General features: G+C 46.5%; 1 protein-coding gene across 7 annotated transcripts in view; it reads right to left on the bottom strand.

The window, feature by feature from the left end:
- Positions 1 to 22,994, bottom strand: part of LOC119655928 (serine/arginine repetitive matrix protein 2) — a 69,155-nt gene extending 46,161 nt beyond the window's left edge. For 3 of the 7 annotated variants that reach the window (XM_038062101.1, XM_038062108.1, XM_038062106.1), the window contains exons 1-2: positions 22,554 to 22,994; positions 13,245 to 13,680 (exon numbers count right to left, since the gene is read on the bottom strand). In XM_038062101.1, coding sequence (XP_037918029.1) covers positions 13,245 to 13,397 — 153 coding nt within the window. In that variant the 5' untranslated portion in view covers positions 13,398 to 13,680; positions 22,554 to 22,994. Of the gene's footprint in view, positions 1 to 13,244; positions 13,681 to 22,283 lie in introns of all 7 variants that reach the window. The other 4 variants (XM_038062102.1, XM_038062105.1, XM_038062103.1 and 1 more) reach the window with 4 other exon arrangements.
- Between the last annotated feature and the right edge of the window lie 4,639 nt (positions 22,995 to 27,633).

Raw genomic sequence — 27,633 nt, 5'->3', positions numbered from 1 at the left:
CTAAAAGCTGTCTGGCGTCCTGGCCCACGCCATCGCTCCATCTTAGGCAGGGTCTGCCTCGTCTTCTTTTCCTACCATAGATATTGCCCTTATAGACTTTCCGGGTGGGATCATCTTCATCCATACGGATTAAGTGACCCGCCCACCGTAACCTATTGAGCCGGATTTTATCCACAACCGGACGGTCATGGTATCGCTCATAGATTTCGTCATTGTGTAGGCTACGGAATCGTCCATCCTCATGTAGGGGGCCAAAAATTCTTCGGAGGATTCTTCTCTCGAACGCGGCTAAGAGTTCGCAATTTTTCTTGCTAAGAACCCAAGTTTCCGAGGAATACATGAGGACTGGCAAGATCATAGTCTTGTACAGTAAGAGCTTTGACCCTATGGTGAGACGTTGTGTGAAGTAGGCTCTGTTGGCTGACAACAACCGTGCGCGGATTTCATCATCGTAGTTGTTATCGGTTGTGATTTTCGACCCTAGATAGGAGAAATTGTCAACGGTCTCAAAGTTGTATTCTCCTATCCTTATTCTTGTTCGTGTTTGTGTTTGACCAGTGCGGTTTGATGTTGTTGGTTGATTCGTCTTCGGTGCTGACGTTGCCACCATGTATTTTGTCTTGCCTTCATTGATGTGCAGCCCAAGATCTCGCGCCGCCTGCTCGATCTGGATGAAGGCAGTTTGAACGTCTCGGGTGGTTCTTCCCATGATGTCGATATCGTCAGCATAGGCCAGTAGTTGGGTGGACTTGAAGAGGATCGTACCTCTTGCATTCACTTCAGCATCACGGATCACCTTCTCGAGGGCCAGGTTAAAGAGGACGCATGATAGCGCATCCCCTTGTCGTAGACCGTTGTTGATGTCGAATGGTCTTGAGAGTGATCCTGCTGCTTTTATCTGGCCTCGCACATTGGTCAGGGTCAGCCTAGTCAGTCTTATTAATTTCGTCGGGATACCGAATTCCCTCATGGCCGTGTACAGTTTTACCCTGGCTATGCTATCATAGGCGGCTTTAAAGTCGATGAACAGATGGTGCAACTGTTGTCCATATTCCAACAGTTTTTCCATCGCCTGCCGCAGAGAGAAAATCTGATCTGTTGCTGATTTGCCTGGAGTGAAGCCTCTTTGGTATGGGCCAATGATGTTCTGGGCGTATGGGGCTATCCGGCCTAGCAAGATAGTGGAGAATATCTTATAGATGGTACTCAGCAACGTGATACCTCTATAATTGCTGCACTGTGTGATATCTCCCTTTTTATGTATGAGACAGATTATGCCTCGCTGCCAATCGTCAGGCATTGATTCGCTGTCCCATACCTTGAGCACAAGTTGATGAACCACTTGGTGTAACTGGTCGCCTCCATATTTAACCAATTCGGCTGTAATTCCATCGGCTCCTGGCGACTTATGATTTTTTAGCCGATGAATTGCACGGACTGTTTCTCCTAAACTTGGTGGTGGCAGTATTTGTCCGTCGTCTTCAGTTGGCGGGACCTCCAACTCGCCGATGTTCTGGTTGTTCAGTAGCTCATCAAAGTACTCAACCCATCGCTCTAATATCCCCATTCTGTCGGAAATCAGATTTCCCTCTTTGTCTCGGCAGGATGAGCATCGAGGTGTATAAGGCTTCATCCTGCTGACTTGTTGGTAAAACTTCCGCGCCTGGTGCGGTTGCTCCCTGTACTTTTCTAGTTCACGGACTTGTTGGTTCTCCCAGGCTTCCTTTTTCCGTCTGTGAAGTCGCTTCTCCGCTCGACGGAGTTCGTGATAAGTTTCTGCGCGTGCCCGCGTTCTTTGAGAATGCAACATTACTCGGTATGCGGCATTCTTCCGTTCCGTTGCTAGCTTACATTCATCGTCAAACCAGCCGTTCCGACTCCTTTTGCGGCTGGGGCCAAGTATATTTGTGGCCGTATCCATGATAACGTTCTTCAGGTGGTTGTGAAGATCATTAGTTGATGCTTCATCTCCAGGTCCTCTATTGACTGCGGTTATTGCGGCATCCATTTCCCTCTTGTAGGTGTCGCGGAGGGTTGTGTTGTGGATGGCTTCAGTGTTCACTCTCACCTGATTGTCAGAGGGGATTCTAGGTGCTATTGTTATTCGAGCTCGGAGCACCATGCCAACGAGATAGTGATCCGAGTCTATATTGGCCCCCCTATATGTTCTGACATTCATCAAGGCTGAGAGGTGGCGGCGTTCGATCAACATGTGGTCAATTTGGTTGAAAGTGGTCCCGTCTGGAGAGGCCCACGTATGTTTGTGGACCGCTTTCCGCGCAAACCAGGTACTTCCAACAACCATTTCGTGTGACCCTGCTAATTGAATAGTCCGCAGTCCGTTATCATTTGTTTTTTCGTGTAAGCTATGGGAGCCAACGTATCGCCTGAATACGGGCTCCTTCCCTACTTGGCTGTTAAAATCCCCAAGTATGATTTTGATATCATATCTGGGACAGGCTTCGAGGGTTCTTTCTACTGCCTCGTAGAAGGTATCCTTCTCCGACTCTGCAGTCTCCTCTGTAGGGGCGTGAACGTTTATGAGGCTTATATTTCTAAACTTGCCTCGCAAGCGCAGAGTGCATAGCCGTTCGCTTATACTTTCAAAGCCGATAACAGCAGGTTTCATTTTTTGGCTGACTAAGAAACCTACTCCGAGCACATGGTTTACTGGATGGCCGCTATAATATATGGTGTAGTGGCTCTTCTCCAGGAAACCGGTCCCTGTCCATCGCATCTCTTGCAACGCAGTTACATCAGCCCTGTATTGGGACAGGGTATCGGCTAGCTGCTTATCAGCTTCATCTCTGTACAGGGAGCGCACGTTCCATGAGAAAATGCGCAAATCGTTGTTCCTTTGTCGTTGCCGGGTCCGTCGTTTTAATATCCGTCCTATCCGAGGCTCCTGTTGTGGCTTCGTAACGGTTGTTTTCCGTGTAGGGTTGTCAGCCCTACCCAAACCCCAACCTGGAGGACCAGTTGGTACAATTTGTCCCGTTTTTAGGCGCGGGAGACTCGCCTTCATCCTTCTCCGTCTGCAGCTTTTCGTCAAGAAAGAGCTCCCAGCGGTCACCACGTGGAGGTGGAGATAGGGTTTGGTAGTAGAGCTGTTGGTGTTGGTTCAGCAGGCATTTCCCAGGTTTTATGCTCCATCGTGGGTACCAATCCACGTTTCGCCCCGGGACCTATACTACCCTTTGACCACCCGAATTTACGATGGTACCAGCAAATTGTTCGGACCGGTGGGGGTCCCGGGGTGCGACTACCCGAACACCTTTCACGGGAAGCAAACCTGAACGGTGACTGCAATTGAGATCTACCTCCCGAACGCAAAGTACTCATAGGTACCCAAAAATCAATTTCTACTAATTTGATTATCCTGAAGCTTCCAATATAATTGGAAAACTTTCGAACCATCCACCTCTGTACGGTTTATCATTCATCTCAACTCCTTTTTATACTTACACAAAGTCGTACCAGCCTGTAAGGGTATCGCCAGCAGATACTTAATCCGATCCATTCCCTAATGATTCGATGTCCTTCTATTAACTCAGCAAATCACATCCCATAACAACCATCAATCCTTATCCTTTCTGCAAACTGTCTTCAGTAAGAAACCCCAATCAAAACAAACTAATCCTTCACTTCGACAAGCACCCAGAAGGGGTGGCTCTTCTCAAGATTGAAATGATTTCCATAAATTTGTAATATCATCGAAATAACAAACCATGAGCGAAATTATCTAGCGCCTGAGCCTTGAAGTGAACTTCACTTCTATCCACGTCGTAGTACACATCTTACACATCCTCGGATTCCAATCCTGCTGACTATGGAGGACAGACACAGGGGATGATTCAATCCACGTTGTGAATCTTAAGTGCGATACAATTCTAATGACATCAATTGATTGTGAGTCGATTACATCACTTGGAAGTGATGTAGTCAAAATGGCAACCAAGGAGAGAAATGGAATTGTCAGAGTTCACTACAAGGAGAGAATTCGCCATGTTCGCGTCGGTATAATGTGGGGTCGCAGCTTTTAGAGGTGAACCCTCCTCGGTATAATAAAAAGAAGTAGAATTCTGTCTAGAAAAAAATCAATACTATGTAATCTTTGAATGTGTATGTTTCGTCCTTGACGGGACCTAAGTGAATTTTTCATCCATAATTCGACTGTGAGATTCTTCGTGACAGCGAATACATGCTTATGCTGAGGATATATTCGAAATATGATTGGAGAAGATTAGGGAAATATTTTTCCATGTCGGCTTTGTTCAATTCTATGAAAAAATGATGACCCTATTGCAAACCTGCAAACCTTATCCGAAAATTCACAAAGGAAGCAATATTGAATTCCCCATAGTCCGGCGAATAAATGAGGCTTTAACCAAATTATCTATATCCTACATGGTTGATCCAGGCATTCATGTTTCGATGAGCAATTTGCTCAACGGAGTCCTGAAAGAGCTTCAGACGAAAAGCTGATAATACAGAAGGAGCTAACTGAGAAACAGGAATAATGATGCAACAAAAAAACATAATTGAGATGAGCAGCTTGAAAAGGATTCAATTTGAGCTTTGTTGGTATTGAGTGATCTATTTAAAAAAATAAAGTCGAAAGTATTTCCCCGACTTTTCCAGACTGATCCACATATTTGTAGATATACAGACGTACTTCACAAAAGGAACTCACAAAGAAATTCAGGACACCCAGCCCCAGTTAACATCAAAATAGAATGGGCTTACACCTTAAACTTATTTCACTCCCCAACTAGAAACTGTCCGTCGTAATTGAGAACAAAAATGGCAATATCTAGGGAGCTTTGAAAGTATGTTAGTCATTTTTTTTCTTTTTGGAGTAGGACAGGTGAATGCGCACAGAGTTTTGGACTCCCCCAACAGTACGCTGTCGGACTACCTACTAAACACCTTCCTATCATCAGAGTACTAGCCTGGAACCGTTTGACTCACTACTTCGGGCTAGCCCTTCCGCTCTCCCGAATTTGCGAGCCTTCAAGTCCCTTCCACCAACGGGAGGGGAGGAAGGGAGTTGTTAGTTCAGGAAACCCCTTACCATCCGGTCCCTCCGCCGGTCGAGTTCAATCTTCTTCGCAATAACAATTGCTCGAACATAATGCGGAACACGATTCCAACTGCCAGCGCTCTTCAGCATCTCTCTGACAATATTGTCTGGAGAAAGCTCCCATGTGTCTGCATAAAGCTGCTGAGAAAAGGTGTGATGAGCGTCGTCTGGCACTCCATTGGAGAGCAGACAATCAGGATATCGCGCCTTCCCAATCCTGTGCAGGTAAGACTGAAAATCTCCATGCCCGCTTAGAAGTTGATTAAGCAGACGCTAATCGCAGAGCTCCCCTCTCTGCACTTGAGCAAGGCGCTTACGATGCACCTCCTTGTCAAGGGCATCAGCCCATGCCTCTGCGCCATAGAGCAGAACCGACTGCGCTGTTCGGGATTCTCTTTCTGGTCAAGACGACTACTTCGGTTTTTTCAAGAGCAAGACTGAAGCCGTGAGCAGTCATCCATTCAAGTCTGCTTTGCGCCTGTTCAACAGTTCGTCCGGCAACAAAGGCGGCCATGTCGTCTGCATAACCGACCAGGCGCGACTCTTCGGACATATCGAGTCTCAACAGACTATCGTAGGATTCGCTGCAGAGGTGCGGCCCTAGGATGGATTTCTGTGCTACTCCTGACGTGGTCTCCATCCTCCTCAGCCCTCCAGGGTCTCATAGAACACGGAGCGGTCTTTCAGATAATCCCTCAATATCCGTAAGAGATAGGGCTGGCACGTGGGATGAGTTTTCTAATGTGCCTAGCATATCTGTTCATATTACGGAATTGAAGGTATTTCTGACATCAAGCGTTATGAGGAGCATTATCCGCCGAGATCGGTGGTTGTGTGCCTCGGCTCGATGAACCACATCTACGACCTCCATAACTGCATCCAGTGTCGATCTCCTTGTTCTGAACCCAAGCTGTTTTGGGGATAAGTCCCCGGCAGCGCGGATCGCTTCAGCGAATCTACTCCTGATGAGCCTCTCGATCACTTTCCCGGCCATATCAAGCATTCAAACGGTCAGTTGCAGACGACAGCTCCGTGTTTCCTTTATCCTTACTGATCAGCACGCATCTGGCCACTTTCCAGCGACAAGGAAAATGCCCTCATTCAAGCAAGCGTTGAACGCCTCAAGCAGCAATTCTGACCGTTGATGGAACACCAGTTTTTAGACTTCCGCTGGGATGCCATCAAGACTGGGCGCCTTCTTATTTTTCATTGTGAGAACCGCTTCTTCGAGCTCTCTCATTGTGAAAAGGAAGTAATCCTTCCGCGCTATTGACATCAATCCGTACAGGATGTCTGGGGTATAATGCCCATAAAATGTGGACCATCTGGTCGGTACTCAGTATGTAAGTCTACCGCAAAGCTCTGATTTTCTGAATGACAAGCTTACAGCCAAGTCCCCTAGGGTCGTCATTCACCACGTTGATAAGGTTCTGCCAGCCGCAAACTTTGCTTTTATTTATAGCGCTACGGAGTCTCTTTTTTGCTGATCTATATTGTGCCTTTGTGGCGCATGCCGCCTCGTTGGCGTATAAACGTTGTGCCAAACGGTGGAGCTTATCACATTCCCTCTTTAGGTCGACAATTTCTACCGTCCACCAGTACATAGAAGGCAGGAGCCTCACACGCAGTCGTTATCAGGTTGATCACTGAATTTACGACAGTGTCAGCTGGGGCGCTATCACCCCTCAGAGCTTCCTCCAGCGTGGCTCTGCCTGCTCTAAGAGCTTCGACGAACTTCCCGATATTCACCCTCGCGACATTCCACAGGCAAGGGGAGCGTCGGGTTGGTGCTCGCCGGCAAGTAGCGTCATCCACTTCGAATGTCATGTACTGGTGATCACTTACCGAGAAGTGTTCTAGGATGCGCCACCCATCCACCGATGATGACAGATATTCCGCGCAAAAGTGACATCAGGAATGCTTCCTTCACAGCCCGGGTGCCGGCGTGGATCCGGTGTTTAAAACTACGAGCCCGAATCTGGTCGGCATTTCCAGAATCCATTTCCCTCTGGAGTCTGACTGAGGTATGCTTCATTCAAGGACCCTGGCATTCAAATCACCAGCTACCAGGGTTCGTCTCTCCGTGTTTGAAACAGTGTTCTCCAGAGCATCACGCCCCTCGCTAAAAAACGTTATACCTAAACACCGGATCCAGACAAACCCATTCCTTCCGCGTTTGGAAAAACACGAAACCGGACGTCGCCTCGAACTCAAATGACGGCGGTGCCCGATAAATCGAGATGCCACGAAGCCGGGTCCCTGTTTCGGTATTACTCGCTAATTAGCCCTAGATCAGAATTTCTTCCGCCGCAAACTGTGCTAGTAACTGGTGAGCGGTTGCACTCCGGTGCATGTTAATTTGTAAAATGGGGATCATGCTATTCGCGCTTTAGCCTTTTCCAATTCCGCCCTGAAGATTGGACACCGTCCCGAGCCTGCAGTGTGCACAACGCTCTGACCAGGCGCGCAACAATCCCCGCAAAGAACGCAATTTTCACTTTCATTGCAGATCTTCACCTTATGACCTACCTGGCCGCATCTCCGGCATGCTGTTCTCCTGTCCAGTCCCTTGCAAGTTGCTGACGCGTGCCCAGAGTGCAGACACTTGTAGCACTTGGTGGGGACTATCCGCATTCATATGCTAGTTAAGAAGGATATATCTAAAACCGTTACGGGAACGAAAAAAGTAATCGTCCCTCTCATTCGGCAATTTGCTTCACAATGCCAGGAGTGTTTCCATTTCTATACTTGTCCATGAGAAAGCTTCCCCTTCTATAAATACCCAGGGTATTGAACCCGCTAGAGATGTTTTTTAGTCACATTCTCATCCACCCTCAGTTCCGGATTACCAGAACTGAAAGCTCATTAACCGGATTCTTAGGTCCAGACTTGATCTAGTACTGGTCCCATCCAATAGCACAGTATCTAACGACACTATCGACTGAACAGTTCACCAGTACACTAAAGTAGTTCAGCGAGTATGCAGTGAACTGGTTCCAAGTCGCAACCTCATCTCCTTGCCCAATAATATCTTTAACGATATCAAATTCAAAAAGACCCTTCGACGGAAACTATTTAGAGATAGATATTCTCCGTAAACCGCAATCTGCAACCTTGAACGAATTTTAACCTTATATACCGCCAACATCTAATAACACGTTCAGGAAAATCAGAAAACTGGTCCTCGCCTGGGTAAAACAATCCAACAAACCTTCAGCGATAGACCCGACTCCTGGCCCGCCAAAGACGCAGATCAAATCTCACGCGCCGTGCACCCCTCATCTTGAAACCTCAGCTCCAAAGACAAAAGAAGTGCTCCCCCCTCTTCAGCACTTCATATGGGCCCTCATGTGCTGGCTGCAAGGGCTTCCGGGAAGCATTCACGCGAACCAAAATGTGTGTGCGGACATCTAGGTCCTCGCGATGGGCTGTATGTAGGCCAAATAAAACGACCACGAGGAGTCATCGTGTACCATTATAGGGGTGCTCTGAGGTGGCGGGGAGGAAGACGGGGCGGCAACCCTGTCGGCTGAACCAAAACCAAGTGGCCGAGGAGAACCTCCACGTGGTGGCACCGGAAACCGCTGTATCGCATTGGCTTGTCGACCGTGATGCAGTAGGCGAATGTTCCAAGGCCTAGCAAGGGCGATCAGACCCGAGTCTGCACGGAGACTCATCTGAAGTGGCTTCGGTCACGAAACCTTACCAGGGGTATACTGGTACCATGGGAACCGAGGTAGCCCCTGGGCTCTTATACTTTAGGAGAATTCCTGTCGTATCTGAGTACAGCTCGGTTGGTTGCGGTTGGCCCCCTTGTGGGAGTTTCATGGGGGCTGTGGTTATGCTCGAGCGAGAAGAGACCTTCGGGCCTCGACGTGGTGTTGCGTATCAACACGGGTGCCGTACTCCATAGTTCGGTAGAGATTTAGGTAATTCTTGCATCCACCAGTATGAATGCTAAGCCATGCACTTGGTATAGACTGGTACCGTTGCGCTTGTCTCAGCGGAGCTCTGATGGTGGTCACAAAATCAATCCGTGCCTGAAGAAGGCCGTAGGATTAAGTCTCAAGACAGGTACCTACGTTTAAAACCGAGGACTCAGTGTACCATTATAGGGGCCTCAGTGTCCCATGCCGGCGTTCCAGCATCCCATTGCATTGCGGGTGGTATGCGATCATCCAGTGGAGCCCAGGAGTTTCCCCAACTACGAAAATAGGTTAGAGTCGAACTGCATTCGGCCGGAACTCCAAAGCGTGGGATCCATTCAGACAAAGGGGCCAATAATATGGAAGTGGATCGTGTGAAAACGCTTTGCAGACCGAGAAAATGAGCCTACCTCTCTCTACGTGCTTGGTGACTTTACACTTCCGGCACGCGATGCTCTGGCTGGTCCAGGAGTTAACATCCTTATTCATTGATGGCCAGAAATATCTACTAGTGACAAGCCGATTCGTTGTCCACATGCCTGGATGCGCAAGATCGTGTATTGCATGGAATACTTCCTTGCGAAAAGCGGCCGGAATATATAGTTGTTCCTGAGGCTCTGAAGCAATACGTCGTACCTCGACGATTGCCGAAAAATCGACCGTGGCAGGGATTTCAATCTCTGAAACGCATGGCAAAGCATCTGCAACTACATTATCCTTGCCGGACACATGTTGGATGTCGGAATTAAACTGGCTTATGGAACTCAGGTGCCGGAGTTGGCGAAGAAACGCTTTGTTAGGCTTCTGCTTAAACGCGAAAGTAAGAGGCTGTGACCGGCCTGCCTTCTAGGGAGAATCGGAAGTACTTTATTGCCATGTACGTTGCTAATAGCTCACGATAATAGGTACTATAGTAGTTCTATTGAGCTGTATTCAATTTCTCAGAAAAGAAGTTTAACGGCTGCCAGATTTGGTTCACCTTTTGGTGAAGGGCAGCACCTACTGCGATGTCTGAGGCATCGGCGAATACGGCTAGGGATGCATTTGTTTGAGGAAATGACGGGAATGTAGCGTCAGCCAGCAGTCGTTTGGCTAGGTCAAAAGCCTGGACGGCTTCTGTAGACTACGCAAATACGCGTTAGTCTTTGGTCTTTGGTTGAGGGAACTATACTGGACGGATCCTACCAGGAATGGAGCAGTCCAGGGTGCTTATTGGAGGATACGAACCCATGCGCACAAAAGACTGTTTAAACCTCACCAAAAAAAAAACCTCCGAATCATAGTGGGAATTCTCACTGGTCACTTTCAGCTAAACTAACATCTAGGGAAGCTAGGGATATCTACGAACACTGCCTGCAGGTTCTGTGCGGAGTGTGATGAAACCTCTATACACGTTCTGGGGCAGTGTCCGGCACTTCTGCAAAGTAGGCCGAGGCATCTGGGAGAACACTCAATACCAGATGCAAACTTGAAAGATCTGGAAGTAGGGAATATACTAAAATTCCTAGCGGTTATAGGTTTGCTTGAGATACTATGATTAATATGTACACTATACCCAGCAAATGGGGGCAATAATGCTTCAAGGACGCGGTGCGACTTTCCCTTAGCAGAATAATAATAGTCATCGGCCTTGGGTCAAGATAAGTAGGCATTGAGGATCGCTTTATGTTGTGCGGCTTTGGGCAAGAAACGACAATAGAAGTTTAACATGCCCAAAAACCTTCGCAGATCCTTAACCGTCTTAGAATCTGTCTATGATGGCCTGAACCTTGTTTAGATCTGATTGGATTCCATCAAAGGAAATCATGCGGCCTAACAACTTCATTTGCTGTTGAAGGAATTTCCACTTTTCAACGTTAAGTACAAAACCGGATTCTAGGGGGTGTTGAAAAATGTATTCCAGATGTTCTAAATGCTCAGACTCAGAATAAAAGGCAAAACATCATGCAAGTACACGAAGCAAAAGTTAAGGTTTCTCAGGACTGAGCATGCGGACATCTGTAATCGCCACATGGTCTCCAATCGGCGCTGGACTTTTGAACCATGTGTAGTGGAGAAGACCAGCCGCTATTAGATGGTCTGCAAATATCCTGCGTTAAAAGTGTGTCAATTTTTCTCTTTGCAAGAGCGGGTTTCTGGGGTGGCAATGGACGCACCTTCGAGAAAATGTGAAAGCCAGTAGAGCAGATGTGGTGCTATACATCATGCTTAGCTGACTGCGAGAGACTACTTTCGGTAGTTATATTGCTGTATTTTTGAAGAAGCGCACGAGCGCGAGGGTCAGCTATCTCTTCAAAATTGATCGAAAGATTGACAGTAGAGCAGTTGCCAAGATGGACCTATTCTGCAGATCTACTAGGAACCCACAGTGGCTTAAAAACTCTCCGCCCAATATAGACTATTGATGTCCGCTACTACGAAATGCCATGAGAACGTTCGTCGAAGTTCCAGACTTACGTCCACTTCCCTGTAGCCGTAAGTATATATGGTTGAAGAATTTGCCGCCGCTAGTTTGAGTTGATGCGGAATCAGTTTGTGATTCTGCGATGCCAGGAGAACTGAGACGTCTGCGCCTGTTTCGATCAGATAATAGCACTTACTCAAAGGATCGAAAATTGTTAAACGCCGTGAAGCTGCATTCTAGGTAGCCGCTGCCCCAGGAGCTCCCAACGAATTTAGTTTTTTGAAGTCGTGAACGAACATATGCTGACACATTTCTTTGCTTAGTCGGCAAAAATGCGGTGGTACCAGCAAATTGCAGAACTCGTTGAAGACTCCGACACCCGACTACCCGATCGCCCATTTCGGTTGGCGACCTCGAACTAGTTCAGGACCTACCACCCGAACGAAGAGCTTAAACTGTTGTCACTAGTTTGGAGACAGTAGCCGCGAGGGTTGCCACCGTTTGCTGCAGCTCAACAATTTGGCCCGTGGCTTCCCACGGCACTTCATTGACCACGGGGCGCGCATGCACCTCATGGATTTTGTCAGAAATGTTTGCTAACACCTCCAACGATCCGGAGTCCACACAGGTCGAGATGGCCTGAATGCTTTCCGGAAGTTGCTGCAACCACAACGACAGAAGCTCACCACTAACCTTATCCCCGCCCTTTATCCCACGTAGCAGTTGGTTCGGGGTGTCAAGTGTGTCAACATGAAGAGAAGATGGAGCGGAACATTTATGGTTGAATTTCGAAATCGCAAGTCATCATCATCATCAACGGGGCAAAAACCGGTATACGGTCTAGGCCTGCCTTAATAAGGAACTCCAGACATCGCGGTTTTGCGCCGAGGTCCACCAATTCGACATCCCTAAAAGCTGCAAGTAAGTCATTAAAAAAATCATCGCCGTCGATTCGAAATCAAGTCGAGAGGTGCCACGCGAGTAAAGGGCCTGTCAATCAGTCAAAGGGTCAGTTACGTTCTTGGTGGTTTAGAGTTCTTACCTGTCGAGTTGACTTAACCCCACGGTTTTCTTAAGACACGGATTGATTTTGCGACCACAATTAGACTAGCGCTCTTACAAGCAACAAGGGTACCAGTCTATACTGAGTGTATGACTCAGCATTCATACAGCATTCCGTATCGAATAAGCAATACGGCACCCGAGTTGTAAATGCAACTCCACGTTTGGAGCCCAAACGTCTCTTTGTTCATTTCGACGTAACCCCAACCCCCATGAAACTGCCACAAGGGGCCAACCGCTACAACCGAGCTGAAAATACAGGAACCAGGAATTCTCCTGAAGCATGTAAATTGGTTTTCATGGCACCAGTATGCCCCTGGTAAGGTGTCGTAACCGAAGCCACTTCAAATGAGCCCCCATGCAGTCCAATAAGTAAGTCTTGGAGCGTTCATCAACTGCATCAAGACCAGGAAACCAAACTGAGTACAGCGTTTCTCAGTGCCACCACGTAGAGGTTCTCCTCGGCCACCCTGTTTTGGTCTGACTGACAGGGTTGTTGCCCCGTCTTCTACGCGACCTCAGCACACCAGCCAAGTGAACAAGGGCATCCTGCCGTGATGAGGAAGTGTTCCTCTGTCGTACAAACTGCATATGGATGGTAAAGTCTTTGGCTGAGTGTCGACGCCAACTCAGGTGGTCAGCAGGCAGTGGGCGGAGACAATTCGCAAAAAAATTGGGTTGACTAAGAGTTTCGGAAGCAGGGTGAACGTTTTTTAACCGTTAACCATTAAGATATGTTTGTTTAATAATTTGTAAAATCCATACTTACATTTTGTTTATCACTATCTGATGACGTGACATGTACAGCATCCTGTCTAGATAGCTCTGGCGTCCCTGATGTATTATTGTCCTCAAAGGACTTCTCGAAAGAAGCAATTGGCGCTGGACCTAATCTTTTCTGCTTGCGTAAATCGTATTCCATGATTTGATCTTTGATTCGTGTTCCTTTTGTCAAGGTAGATTAGGCAATTTATTTATTTTACTTCAATTTATTTATATCATTTTTCTATCACTTTCATATTTAGAAGCCGAATTATTACATTTTACACTTTAATTTATTTTTGCTGTAAAAGCAGAATGTTATCCTTATTTGCCAAACATGGACGAACAATTTTCACTGCCAAGAAATTACTTTTTTTTGGGTGTTCTGTAAGAATGTATATATTGTAGGTATGTATTATCAACATTTATGTTAGGACCGACTTCTGGAAAAAGAGGGATTCAAAGACTCATATTTAAGATATTCTCTGATTGGGAATCCTACACAGGGTTGAATTTTTTTAAGAACAGCAAGAATTCTGATTTTGTCTGGAAGCTGAGGATACCCTCCTCGTGGTATACATTTCAGATTATTGAAAAGAGGTAAAGCCTTACACCAGGAATATATTTTGCGAATGTCAAGGGAGAATTTAATCATGCAGTCGACCACATATTCGCAAGAGAAAAGTCTTCCAAAAATGCTTAGAATATAGCATGCCGGTCTGCCAGATCTTTGTAGACTTAAAAAAGCATATGGCAATATTGACCATGCAGTAGTTAAGTAGGTATCAGTGTCCGCTCTGTGGAGCCCAATTAGCGCTGAGATGCGCTGTTTTGATGCCACAAACTCCTTAGACCATGACTGCTATGGAAAGAGTAACGGGGCAGAGTCCAGCCAGCTCTGATCTCAGCACGAGCCTGCAGCATGTACGAAGAAAAGCAGCGCTTCTACCCTACAATAAGTGCAATGGAAGTGCTTGAAGGTTTCTCCCTCTTCTTCGCAACTTCGGAAATGCGAAAGTCAGCCGAATCTGACAGCATGGTCTTCTATAGGCGCCCGTATAAATCGCCGCAATCTTGTATCCTCCTTGATTTGGCGCAGGTGTCAATGGCTCGTCATCTGCGGCCAGCGGCTACTAAGTAGTGCAAATACATTCCTACCTTAACAGCTAGACCCACCGAAGGACAACCAAGAGCAGAACCCCGCCCTCTATTTCAATCTCAAATTTAGCTTCGGAAGGGAAGAGCTTATCTTTGTTCATTTATCCATGGGAAGTCGAATTCAGGTACCATTGCCTTGGTAGTGAATAGCACCAGTTCCGTTTTGGTTGGATTTATGTCGAGTCCACATCCTTCAGCCCACAGACCATGAGGTGACCTAGGAAATATTGCTCGAATTTCGGTAATTTTGCCATAAAGTTGGCCAACCTCGCCCTGTACTATGCAGCGAAAAAAGAAACGCTAAATGCCTAAGAAGCATCCTACCAACTAAAACGCTTGAAATAGACTCAAATCCCATGACAAAGAACCTTTGGGAATCCTGAAAGAGATGAGGAGGGCTGGAAATGGCAGTAAATGCTTTCAAACTACGAGTCCTCTGGAAACCCCTGAAATAGAAAGAAGGAATCCATTGACAGGGTCGATCAACAATTTTTGAGGCTCTTCAAATTGGAGAATAGACCCATTGTACTGTCCCATACAATTGTCTATTCAACAGTTTCCCACCTGAGATGTTTATAAGCGTTTGAGAATCTGGTATCATCTTCCAGCGACGTAGAGTATGGATACTCATCGGAATATCATCGCCTAAATAGGCCAAAGAATTGCATGTGAAATATAGGGCTCTCTTCTACTTTGCCTCACATCAACTACCTATAACCAAAACCACCACCCCAATTTTTCCATAGGGTAATTCAAGAAGCGGGGTCCTGGTATAAGCCCTACTAGATATTTCAGGTCCCAAAAAGTGGGAGACAGTAAAAGTAAAAATGCCCCGTCCACAACACGTCCGTGGTCCCACGATAGTGAACCCACGAAGTTACTGAATCGGTCTGTCAGCCTCCTCATCACCAGCGATATTCGAGTGTTTCAGCACCTCCGCACCAACTGGTTGATAAGGTGTTGCTATTTAGTGCTGATAGCACTGCTCAATTGTCGGTGCGGATTCGAATGATACGACCCCACCAAGATTCGAGCTTCATGATCGGGGGAGTACACATGATTCCAAAAATAATTAGGTAACTGACCTTTTGGATCTCTTCCAGAAGCTTCCCACTGTTTATCACTTTTAAACGATGTAGGCATATTGCATTATGAACACCAACTATGGATTATCTACAAAGTTTCACATATTGTGTCCGCAAACCTGGTGATAATTATTACGGCTAAGTAAACCGCGAACGCTTGCGCAAACACCTTGACCAAAATGTCCATTACCAGGAGCCTCAGCAAAAGAAATGGGAGGGGATCCCTCTTTAAGGGCAGCCCGAGAAGATACCTTATCCCAATAGACTTCCCTCCAACCACAATGTGATCCTGCTTCACATCAGTCTGTGAAGGATCCAACAGAATAAGAGCGGATCGGCTCCCTGCCATCTTGCCACGACAACCTCCAACTAAAGTTGAGCTTAAAATAAGCTGAGGACTTCCTCAAATGTACTGCCTAAGCACTTACTGAGCATGCTTACAGCCTCATTAGTTATGCTTCTGGTTAAAGTTGCAAAATCGCCAAGACGGATCAAGAGGGTGTTAGGCTGGGTTGGGATAAGGCTCATCCAACTGACGAGTCGGAAGCAACAGTCTGGGGATCGTCCTCAGTTAACTAGATAAGATGCTAACAGAACCCCAAGACAAAGTGGATCAGCATACGCCGAGGGCTGCGTGGCCAATTGGAAACTTAGCCTTTAGTATGCGACTTCCTGAATACCTTGCGCAACCCTCAATCCTGGTGGGACCAAGACATGGACTCAACTGCTGGCAGCCAGGAGACAATAGCTACCGAGAGCAGTACATTCAGTGCCACCCATAGCTCCGCTGTGCTAAAAGCAACAGCAGGGACATCCGGGAGCGAGACGAAAAATGGACTTCCAGCTTGAAATCCGTTATCGTCGAGTAGGGTGTAGCGATTACCAACCGAAAACCATCGACGTCCCCTCAAAAGCAAAGGCTAACAAGAATGTCAACCCAGCAGACAAGCAGTGATCCGCTGGCCCTGCTAAAGAGTCAGTGCCAGAAGGCCATACACTGAATACCAGGCGATTGTTGAAAAATATAATAGCAAACGCTTGGGAACCGTATCAAAACGAGATCGAAAAACAACACAAGCAGAGGGTGCAAGGGCTCGAACACCAAGAAACGTCTGCAAACAGGTAAGCAGCAACAGCCAGCCGACAAGTCTCGAACTGTGAGACCCTTCAGTGACGTGACGTGAGGAGTTACTTATGTGTAGCGCTGGCGAATGGTAATTCCGCTAGTTGCAAATTAGGGTCGGAGGTATGGACCAGTGTTGAGGGCAGGCTGTCGAAGATGGCATTTAGCATCTCCTGAACGATAGATGCGAACAAGAGGATTCATCATCTGCTTCGATTCTTCCCAGGTGCTCCGTGGGTTCCACGTTATAGCATATGAGGACAAATTCTCCAAGGATCTAATACAGAAGCCCTGTATTTGAGGAGGCCGAACAATGAAAGGGATCCAAAGCAAATATTATAATTTATTCCGCAGCACAAGAGACACTATCAAGGCAGACCTAGAGCATGTATCTTCGCTAGAAAGAGTCTGTACGGTTTTTTGAGTCCAAACCTGAATTCCAGCGTGGTCAAATTGGAAGAGGCGCGAACGGAGAACGTGTATTTCCTCGGCTTACATGGCTCACGACTGATCAACTCCGCCAGAAGAACTACAACATTTGTCTTTATTCCGAAAGCGGGTAAAAAGGATCCTTTTCACCATAAATCTGTTAGACCAATCTGTCTGACATCGTACGTATTCAAGACGGCAGAGAAGGTCATAGACAACTATATTACAACTAAAATTCTAATGCACAATTCCCTACATCCATGTCAACACGCTTACCAAGCAGGACCGTCAACCGAAGCTTCACTATAGCAGCTGGCAGATGTAGTAAGGGATGCCATAGAAAGAAAAGAAATAGCTCTGTATGCGTGTTTGGACATCGAAAAAGCGTTCGATAAGACATCGCGAACAGAGGTACGAAATGGCTTGATCCGCAAGGGAATGAGAAAGACCCTGGCCTCCTGGATGGGCAGAATGTGTTAAATTACGCAAATAAAAGTATCAACAGGTACAATTTGTATTTTCATGAACACTACTCAAGGTTGTCAAGAAGGTGGGGTTTTATCCCGATTAATGGTAGTTGACGACCCTTAAGAGAGCTAACCAACACCGGAATACAGGTTCAGCGTTATGCTGATGATACCCCATGTGACAGATTCCAAACTGGACTAAAATAACTAGTAACTGGTATAGGAAAACCGAGCTGTGCATCAATCTAGCCAGGACGAATATAATACCATTTACTAGAAACTACAAGCTTCATCACCTGAGTGCCATTAGATTACATAGTATGGTCAAATATTTGGGAATCACTACACCAAAAGCGACTCTAGACGATCGGACTCTGATGACTTGCAGGTCCATAGCAACGAAAAATGGGGACACCACCTTGTCGTGGTGGGGGAGTCGGTGGTAGTTTACTGCTACACTAAGGGTGTCCTAAAACACATAAAGATGGAAACAAAGAACTGTAACTCTCCAAGTGGTAAGAAGTCGCAGACTTCAAATCCACCCGAGGTTTTGAGAAATCAGGTCGTGGCCGAGGCACGGATTTCGGTAGCCTCTCCAAATTTATGCTTCCCCACGGCGAAATCTGTGGAAGACAGGCTCTCCATTTCAGTGGAAAACCTACACCCGGTGCCTACGGCACGGTCAGCCAGAAAGGATAGTACAGCAACTCCCTTAATGAGAGGGACTGGAAACCCGGCTACGAACAGCCTGTCGGTGGCACTACTGCCTAATTCTTTTAAAATACGGGAGAAGCAAGCTTGGCAGAAGGAAACTTTTGTCACAAAGGAGGAGGGGCTACAAGCTTGTCTGTCAGAAACTTCTCCTCAGCCTGTACCCGGAAAAAACGGAAAAAAGAGAACCTAGTAATGTGGACGCAAATGGTCTAACGTCGGTATGTGAAAACAGATCCATGCAGCCCGGACCCCGTAAACCTAGGAAGGCACATAGCCGATGAGAACGGAAGGTACTGCGAATGAAGGCGAAATTTCTTGGGAATGAGGACATGAACGTTGCTGCAGAACCAAGCGTGGTAAAAGCGACGAAAGGCTGCCTTTAAGGGGGTGTACTATCGCCACTTCTGTGGAGTACGCTGATCAACTCACTACTATGCGAATTGCAAAATGTGCCAATACACGTTCAAGCTTATGCAGATGACGTGGCTGCGCTGGCTGTTGATCGAGATCTCGGAATAGTTTGTAGAAATACATAGCGTGCCGTTGATTTGATTGATAGTTGGTGTCTCTCCTCAATGGTATTATTTACCAAAAGGAGGAAACTAAATAGTCTTCGCCTTCCAGAGATGAGGGGTACAATCCTTCAACTCTCCGAAGAAGTGAAATATCTGGGAGTCATTCTAGACAAGAAGCTTCTTCGGAACAAATATGTAGAGATAAAGATGAAACAAGCTCCCACAGCTTATGAACTATATAGGCGGACCTTTGCCTCGACATGGGGACTTAGGCCTCAGGTAGTAATGTGGATATATGTTATGTTTTCTTATTTAGTTTCTATGTGAGTGCCCCGCCTATGGACGCATCAGACATCAGATTTTTTATGCTGATGTGCTACAACTGCAGCGGGGATCCGAGATATTCCATTAGACGGGGGAATCGAGTACAATGGACCACTAAGATCTGAGTGCTCAGTGGTTTTATCTCTCCCCCACCTTAAACACACCCGAAAATAGTACACTGGATATACACTAAAATAGCAAGGCGAATGATCAGCATAACAGCCAGGGAATTACACAAAATACGAAGACTGGCGAGTATCAGTGGGACAATGAAAGCATGCCCAAATGGCATCCTTCTGGGATTCACTCCTCCCCATCTGCACATTCGGGTAAAGACAAGGACGCTCTTCACTATGTCTGGGAGCACCAGTAAAGCGGGGAGCTGCTTATATAAGAAATTTGAAACACATTGAAGCAACAGGGCAAACTAGAAGAGCGTGGCATTGGCATATAGCTTAAATCAGCAGCTGATTACCTGGTACACTGACGGATTTCTTACGGCAGAGGGAGCAGGCACCGGGGTCATTAGTCCAAGAAAAGGTGCCTGCTTCAACCTCGAAAGGGGACAGAACACTGCTATCCTAATCGACTGCCAAGCGGCTATTAAGGCACTAAGGTCATACCAGATGAATTCCAAACTGGTCTGTAACATACTAAACACGCTCGACTCATCCAATAATGTCTAGATATTCTGGGTTCCAGGCCACATTTGGTTAGAAGGCAATGAGGTAGCAGATGGGCTCTCGAGGAAAGGAGCAACGACCCCGCTATACAGGCTAGCGCCATTCTGTGGAGTCGGAAATAGGTTCATGCCTACGACCTTGAAAAATGTAGGTGAAGGAGTGATGGAACTGTACTGAGTAAACATACCAGGAATGCAACAGTCCAGGGTGCTCATGGGAGTATACGAATCCATGCGTTCTAAAGTCACCCAGAAGAGCCTCAGGTTCATGGTGGGAATACTCATTGGCGCCTGGAGAAGTTAGGAATATGTACGGATACTGTCTGCAGATTCTATGAGGAGAGTCATGAAACCTCCACATATGTTTTAGGACAATGTCAGGCACTTGTACAAAGTAGGCTCGGCCACCTGTGAGAATACCTGATTCCAGATACCGGGTTAAAACACTTGGAAGTAGGGAACATAACAAAGCATGACATACTATAACCAGTAAAAGAGAACAATAGTTCTTTTGGGAACCAGTGCGACAATCCTGGATAATATTATTATTATGCAGAATTGCATCACCTTAAGGTTATCCCAACTCATCTAATGTATCCATAAACTGATCAAGAACCTCAAGTTCTTGTTCCATTCAAGTAGTCCGAAAGTATTATAGTATCTCCAATACCTGTTGTTCGATAGCTAAAAAGGGTGGTATGGACACATATGTATAAGCTCGAAGACCACCTCCTGGATTGACACGGTTGATTTCCCCGCTAGGAATGATCAGAACCTACTTGCAGCTCAGTTGAAACCCAAAGGATCCACACAATTTATCGTGTTGACGACGGCTATTGAGGGTAAACTTACATGCTAGCGACTTGAGGGCTCGAAATACACCAATTTTTAATAGCCCTACCCTCGTAATTAACACAAGTCAAGGATCTTCATTTGGTCGTCCCCCAGTTTCATAACTGTTATAAAGCCGATATTGTCGATATTGACGTGAGCTGATTGAATGTAGCCATTTCAGAGAGCCAAGTCTCACGACGGACTGAATACTTCATTGCAAAGCACGAAAACCGAACTTTATAACCCCCGAGTAGGGGTGGAGAGAAGTTCTTTGCTTTAATACCAAATATCCTTTGCATGACAACATGCCAAAAATATAACTTCCTTCCCACATACAAGGATAACATGAAAGAATTACAGTTTATGTTGTAGGCAATAATAGATTCCATTCTCCATCTTTATGCATCCGCTTCCAACTCATTCAACGACACAAAAATTCATATGGCGAAGAAAAAATCTCCTTGAAATCACCGGATCCCAACAATTTAAGTCACCTCATCTTCATAATGATGCACGGTTTCGTTTACTTTTCCACTGAACAATATAAACACCGCAGGCCCAAAAAAGAGCACCAGGAACCCATTATCGTACGTTCTATTCCCCAAAGCAAATTGAATTTTGCAAAGGACCCAAAGCGTTGACTGGAGTGGAGACTTCCTTGAATACAATAGCGAATAACCGTTTGCCACTTGCGTGTTTTTCCTTTTCTTCATTAAACTCTCACGTGTTCGTACGTTTGAGCTTCTTCAGCACCAGAACTTTCCACTATTGCCTACTTTATTATGCCCATCTCGTGCAATGTCCTTCCTCGCACGCTTACGTCTTCGAAATAACTTTTGTGTGTACAAAACCTACTCCAACAACTTTACGATGATGTTGTCAGTGGCATGGCAACCTCTCGCGCTTCCCTCCATCCAGTCATATGTTCCCGTGGTACTTATTATGCCGGGCCCCGTCTCCTTCCATCCACGTTCCAGTGTTATATAGTCAACCACACAATGACGATTTTCATATAAAAGTAATGGGGGTGGTGGGTGAGTGGAGGACGTCTCCCACCCACTGTCTCTACTGAATATGCCCGAAAATATGTTCCCGCCTGCGAGATAGAAACAGCTTTCGCTGACTGAAGAAGGCTAATCAGGGAAAAAAGCAGTGAAATTTCGTTTGGACGGCCTCACCCTCCTTTGTTCCCTTAATCCTGATTCCACGTTCGGAATTCCCCCCTGCGGGACGCCGACCTCTCGGCGGTATAGAAACAAGACCAAAAATGAATTGAACCGGGGGTGGGAGTTCTCAAGCGATGATTCCTCGAATTGGCGTTCATGCTCTCCTGGTAGCCAAGTTATCGTACAAAGTGAATGTCCTGGGGATGGGGTGAAAAGAATGGCGATGGCGGTGGCTCGTAGCGGAGACAATCATATGGAACACACGACAGTCTGGCAGCCTATGATTGTGGAGTGGCGAAACCGAGAAAGCGGATAATTCTTTTCGTATTATGTAATTGGCGAGATTGCCTTTGGTGCTGGTGTTGGCTCTGTTGTAACGTCCCCGAGTGGTGTGTTTTCACCTTTCCATTGTTGCTGCCCGACTTAGTCAGGAGAACGGCGAAACTATGTCCCAGAAACACCATTTCGGGAATATAGCAAATATCTCATGTTACATTGCGAAAGGGGCGGCTGGCTAGGAGTGTTCCACAAAAACAATAAATACAATACGAGAAATGGGTTATTGTAGGCCATTTTCCGCTCGGCGTTGAAGCTCCTGGCACGAGGCTTCGAGAGGGCTGTAGTAGACGCGGTTGCTCTCGTATCGCACTATCGATTTTGTTATTTATTATTATGTACTCTCGTAATTTTATGACGGAAATATCGATCAATCACACAACCTCGAGTGGCTTTTCTAGGGAAACGGATCGGAAAATTGCATTTCAGCACTTTTCGGACTTTTTCACTGTGAACACTGGGAGCTGGGAACTATTCACTGACCGTCAGGGTAGCTGCTGCGCGATTACTCTCCATCGACTTTCGCCACGAGAACTACTATGGACATGGCTTTGTACTTTTGCACTTAAATGCACAAGCAAACGTGCTAATCGACCGATTTCCACCTTTTTCCCAAGACGCGAGACCAACTAAGCAAACGGCGGAGGTGGCTTCACATACTCGCACTAAATACGTTCGAACGACACAATCACGATTCTTCGATTTTCCGGAGCTACTTTCTTGTGTAGCGTTTTCCTGGTCGGTTACAAAGGGAAAGTGACTCTTTTCTGGTTCGTGTACGGAAAAGCGGATATGGCCAGAGCAATCCTGCAGCACAAAACACAATTCTCGCTATACGTGCACACGCTGGAATTATTTATGTTGTAATGGAGCACAGAAGAAGCGCGAAGCTTTCACCCGTCTGTTCCTTAAGCTTTGTGTAATTTATGTCATCTCGTCGAGGGTAGTAGACAAGAAAACGTTCTTCTCTTCAAATACACACACAAAAAAGAGGGCAAGCACCCATTTTCATATTCTATATTATCGAATTGCACCCCTTCGACCCCGCTCAAGGGGTTCTTCACAATAAGACAGCACAGAATGGTATAGTGGGTGGGTGGGTGATGCCACCCCATCAGTGCGTGCGTAGAGTAGGAAGGGAGTATGTACAGTCTGTCGTTTGGGGGTGTAATGAAAACCATTCAAATGGCAACCCCCTTTGTGTCTGGATCCCATCGACTTCTAGTTGAACTTTGCAGGGATGCCAGATAGAAATTCTAACTGGGGCTTCCCAGGGGTAGAATGAACGGGTCAATATGAAACGACACAGTTTTGGTTCGCTTGGCACCCTGCCAACGGTCTTAGTTGAGCATGTAATCATTATTCCGTTGATTGTAATTGAAAAGGGTAATTGCTCGGCAAGGATATTGAGTTACAATGATGTGAGGGGTAAAAAACAATCAGTTTTTTGCGGAAAACATGGGAAGGGAGTGATATTCTATTTAGGAAAAACTGAAAGTTTATTAAGGAATGAGTTCCGCAAATTAGAAATATAAATGAAATGAGACCTAAATATTTTGGACATGCCAAAAACGCTTGGTTGGGGCATGCGTCATCCAGACTCCAGAGGCAAATGGATCCTGGAACCGGGTCCACGCCAATGCCCCGGTGCCCATTTTACGAAAGAACCATCCCAAACTAACTTTCATTGGCAATATCGGTGGATGGGCAGCGATTTCTAGATGACTTCTCGGCAAGTGACCACCCAGTACATGACGTTTGTCGGCGTGCACCATCCCGACGCTCCACCTGCGTGTAAAAGATTGCGAGGGTGAACATCGGGAGATTCGCTGGCGCTTTTGGAGCAGGTAGAGAGGAGGGAACTTCGGGGAGTGGTGGCGGTCACTAATGTAAATTCAGTGGTGAACCTGATAACGACGGCCTGTGAAGCTTCCATGTTCCGGGGGTCCTTCACCGTGACAAGCCTTCTATGCACTGGTGGCCGGTGGAAAATGCCGACCTACGGAAGGAGTATCATAATCTCCTTCATTTGGCACAAAGTTTAAACTGCCTGGAGGATGCATGCGCCACAAAGACAAAGTGCCGATCAGCTAAAAAGAGACTCCGCAACGAGCAAAACACGCTTCTAGTAGAACCTTGTCAATGATGCCAAATAAGGATCCGTGGGGACTCGGTTATAAATTGATCACCCAGAAAACGGGACTCTGCGGAAACTCATTGTACTTAGTACCGACCAGATGGACCGCATTGTGCGGGCAATATTCCCTACACATTTCTTACGGGTTGATGGCAATAGCGAGGAAGACGATGAGTACTACCTGCAATTTCACCATAAAAGAGCTCGAAGGGATAATTCTCACTATGAAAAATAAGAAGGCGCTAGATCCTGATGGTATCCCAGTGGATGTATATAAACTGGTGTTCCAACAATGACCAAACTTGTTATTTCATAGTTTGCGTCAGACTTCGGGCTTATTCTAGTAGTGCTCCGCTAATAAAATGGAAAGTAACAAAACTGAGATTAAGTGCCCCACGAGCTCAAGCACCAAGACAATTTTCGTAACGACCTATGTCGAAACGCCAAGTCAGTGACAAGTCACTGTCCGCCCAAAGAATAGATCCTAACCCAAAAAGGATTGACTCTATTGGAGATAGCGAGGATGAGGGTCAATCGAGCTCCGAATGCAGCCCGCAGTCAGCCTCCGACGATAACGAATCCAAGATAGGTCGCGAGTTGTCAGATTACGAAGACAAAGCCTGCTGCCTAAGGAGACTGATGCTATAACTAACCGTTGTCCTGAGGATTCTGACGAGTCGCAACGGAACGCTCATTGCTCTTCTCTCCCGCACGCCCATTTAATCATACGAGACCGGAATACAACAAATTCGAGGAAGCGCAATACTAGCGGTGTGCCTATTTCTATCGGCCTCTTCAACAACGAACACCACCAATAACACTATCTCAAAGCCCCTTCAGCCTTTCGTTCATCACTCGTTAAATAACGTCTACAAACTATGTTGATGCCGCCCAATCATCACAAGCCAAAACCAGTCAGTCAGACAAAATTCCCTCACTTAATTATCCAGGCAGGACGCGACGTTCAGTCTAAAATTGCAACAGTTCTCTTTCATTAAAGCCAAGGCGATGTTTCATTGCATCGTCAAATTTGAGGCTGTCCCGCTTCACGATATGACACGCTGCACCGAAATGCAAACTTCCTTACCGTTTCGTTAAATGCAATGCCAATGCCCGAAGGAACAGTTACGTCTCGGTGGTTTTACATGAGTACCTGTTGAGATAACTTACCCCACGGATTTTGTGACCACAATGAGAGCCCCTCTGGGACAAACCCAACGATATCAGTCTATAATGAGTGTATAGCTGAGTTTATTCATACTCGTAGATGCAAGACCTACTTAAGTCTCTACCGAATTAAGGAGTACGGCACCCGTGTTGAAACGCAACACCACTTCGAGGCGTGAAAGTCTGTGTTCGCTTATATGTAACGACAACCCCCATGAAACTCCCACTAGGGGGCCAACCACTATAACCGAGGTAAAGGTATATAAGATAGGAATTCTCCGGACACATAAGAATTCAACGGCTGTCCCGGCCCTCATGGTACCAGTTTACCCCTGGTAAGGTCTTGTGACCTAAAGCCACTTCAGAAGAATCACCGTGAGGACTCAGGCCTGATCATCCTGATTAGGCCTTTGGACCTTTCCCGTACTGCGTCATGGTCTTGAAACCACTGTGAGTACAACAGCGTATTCCGGTGCCACCACGTAGAGGTTCTCCTCACTTGGCAAACACAATCTGTCCCTCCCTCAAAGCCCAACCCCATCCCTACCCATATCATCTCCCACGCACCAATAGCTAGAAACGCCACCTGCCCGCAATCCACTTTCAACCTCGACTCTGAGATCAACATGCTATTCAACACCTCCACCAGTCAATTAGCTTCACAACTCAGCGCCTTATCCACTTATACTTCCCTTTCTTCGCCGATGTGGAAGAGGGTATCTCTCTCCTCCATTCCCAGCCAAAAGTCTCCCAGTAATGTTAACTAAAGTGCATTGCTGAACATCAATTCAGTAATTAGTTGACAGAAAAGTCATAAATTATCCGACTTCCTTAATATCCACAAACCAAATCTACTCCTTCTCACCGAATCCAAACTAAATCCGAAACATAAGTTTTCTTTTCCTAACTATATCACTTTCCGCTCTGACCGTATTGACCGCTAAGGCAGAACCACGTAGCAAATGTTCTGCACACCCAGCGAAACTTCATCCCAACCACATTTGTCACATCCTTCGAGCTAACAATCGTCTCCATCACCACCCACTCTTCCGTCATAATTGTAGGTGGCCTCTATATCCTCAATCCCGGCCGACATCTCCATCCTAGCGCAACACCTCCAACCTCTCCCAATTAGCCAAAGTAAACGTTTCCCCTCGCATTAGGTGGCGACCTAAATGCCAACCATAACACATGGTATAACAGCTCCATTAACCTCAACTGATAGGCCCGGCTCTTATACCGTCTCCAAGTGACCCTCCTTCCCACCAACCAACCAACAAATCACAATCCACAGACAAATCATCCACTCTTATATAGGCTGATTCCTTCCTCCTCTCAAGACCTATCAACCATCCCAAGCCTGAGTAACCATGACAACCTTATCTTTCACATTAACACCTTTGGTCGCCTTCCCAAAATCTAACTCAAACTCCTTCCTAACTACGGTGCCATCGCAATCTAGCTGACAACCTGTCTGCTATCGACCTCCTATCCACCCCTTCTGCATCAGAAATCGATTTTGCCGTGGAAAAGTTCACGGAAGTAACGCGTTGCCACGGAACTATCCCTCTCAGATCGCTAAACTATCGAAGCCTGATCACCCTCCCACCACAAGTACTTGACCCCATCAAGCAAACAACCACTCTCGAACGCCAACTCTACCGACACAGATAGGCATTTCGTCAAATCCCGTCAAATTCTTAGTTCATCCAGTCCCATATCCAGACACTGTACGCTGAACTCTACGCAGTCATTATTTCGTATTTCACTCAGTAGGCGTGCAATCAACTTCGTTGCATATACCCTCGCCCAGCGAAACTTCGGATAGCCAGCGATATATGTTTTGACATTCATCAAGGCTAAGACGATCAATCAGCACGTGGTCAATTTGGTTGAAAGTGATTTCGTTTGGACAGGCCCCCGTTTGTTTGTGGACCGCTTTCCGCGTAAACCAGGTACTTGTGGCAACCATTTCGTGTGATACTGCTAATTGAATAATCCCATTTGACCCATTTCTCGATACACGGGATCAATGTATGGGTCCACCTGCCCTTGTCCGAGTTATCCCATCGTTGTTGCCACTTGCCACACAACTCTCTCCTGATGGCTTTTCGGAAATCCGCATTCACCTCGGCTGGATTTGCCTTCCGTTTTTCGTAGAGCCAGTGTGCCTCGCTCGCTAGAAAATCTATAGGGATCATTCCTGCGATAACACACACTGCCTCCGTCGACGCCGTCCTAAATGCGCTGCACACCCTT

Source organism: Hermetia illucens, chromosome 4 (assembly GCF_905115235.1).
Source record: "Hermetia illucens chromosome 4, iHerIll2.2.curated.20191125, whole genome shotgun sequence".
NCBI lineage: Eukaryota > Metazoa > Arthropoda > Insecta > Diptera > Stratiomyidae > Hermetia > Hermetia illucens.
This window is presented reverse-complemented; position numbering and strand designations above follow the sequence as displayed.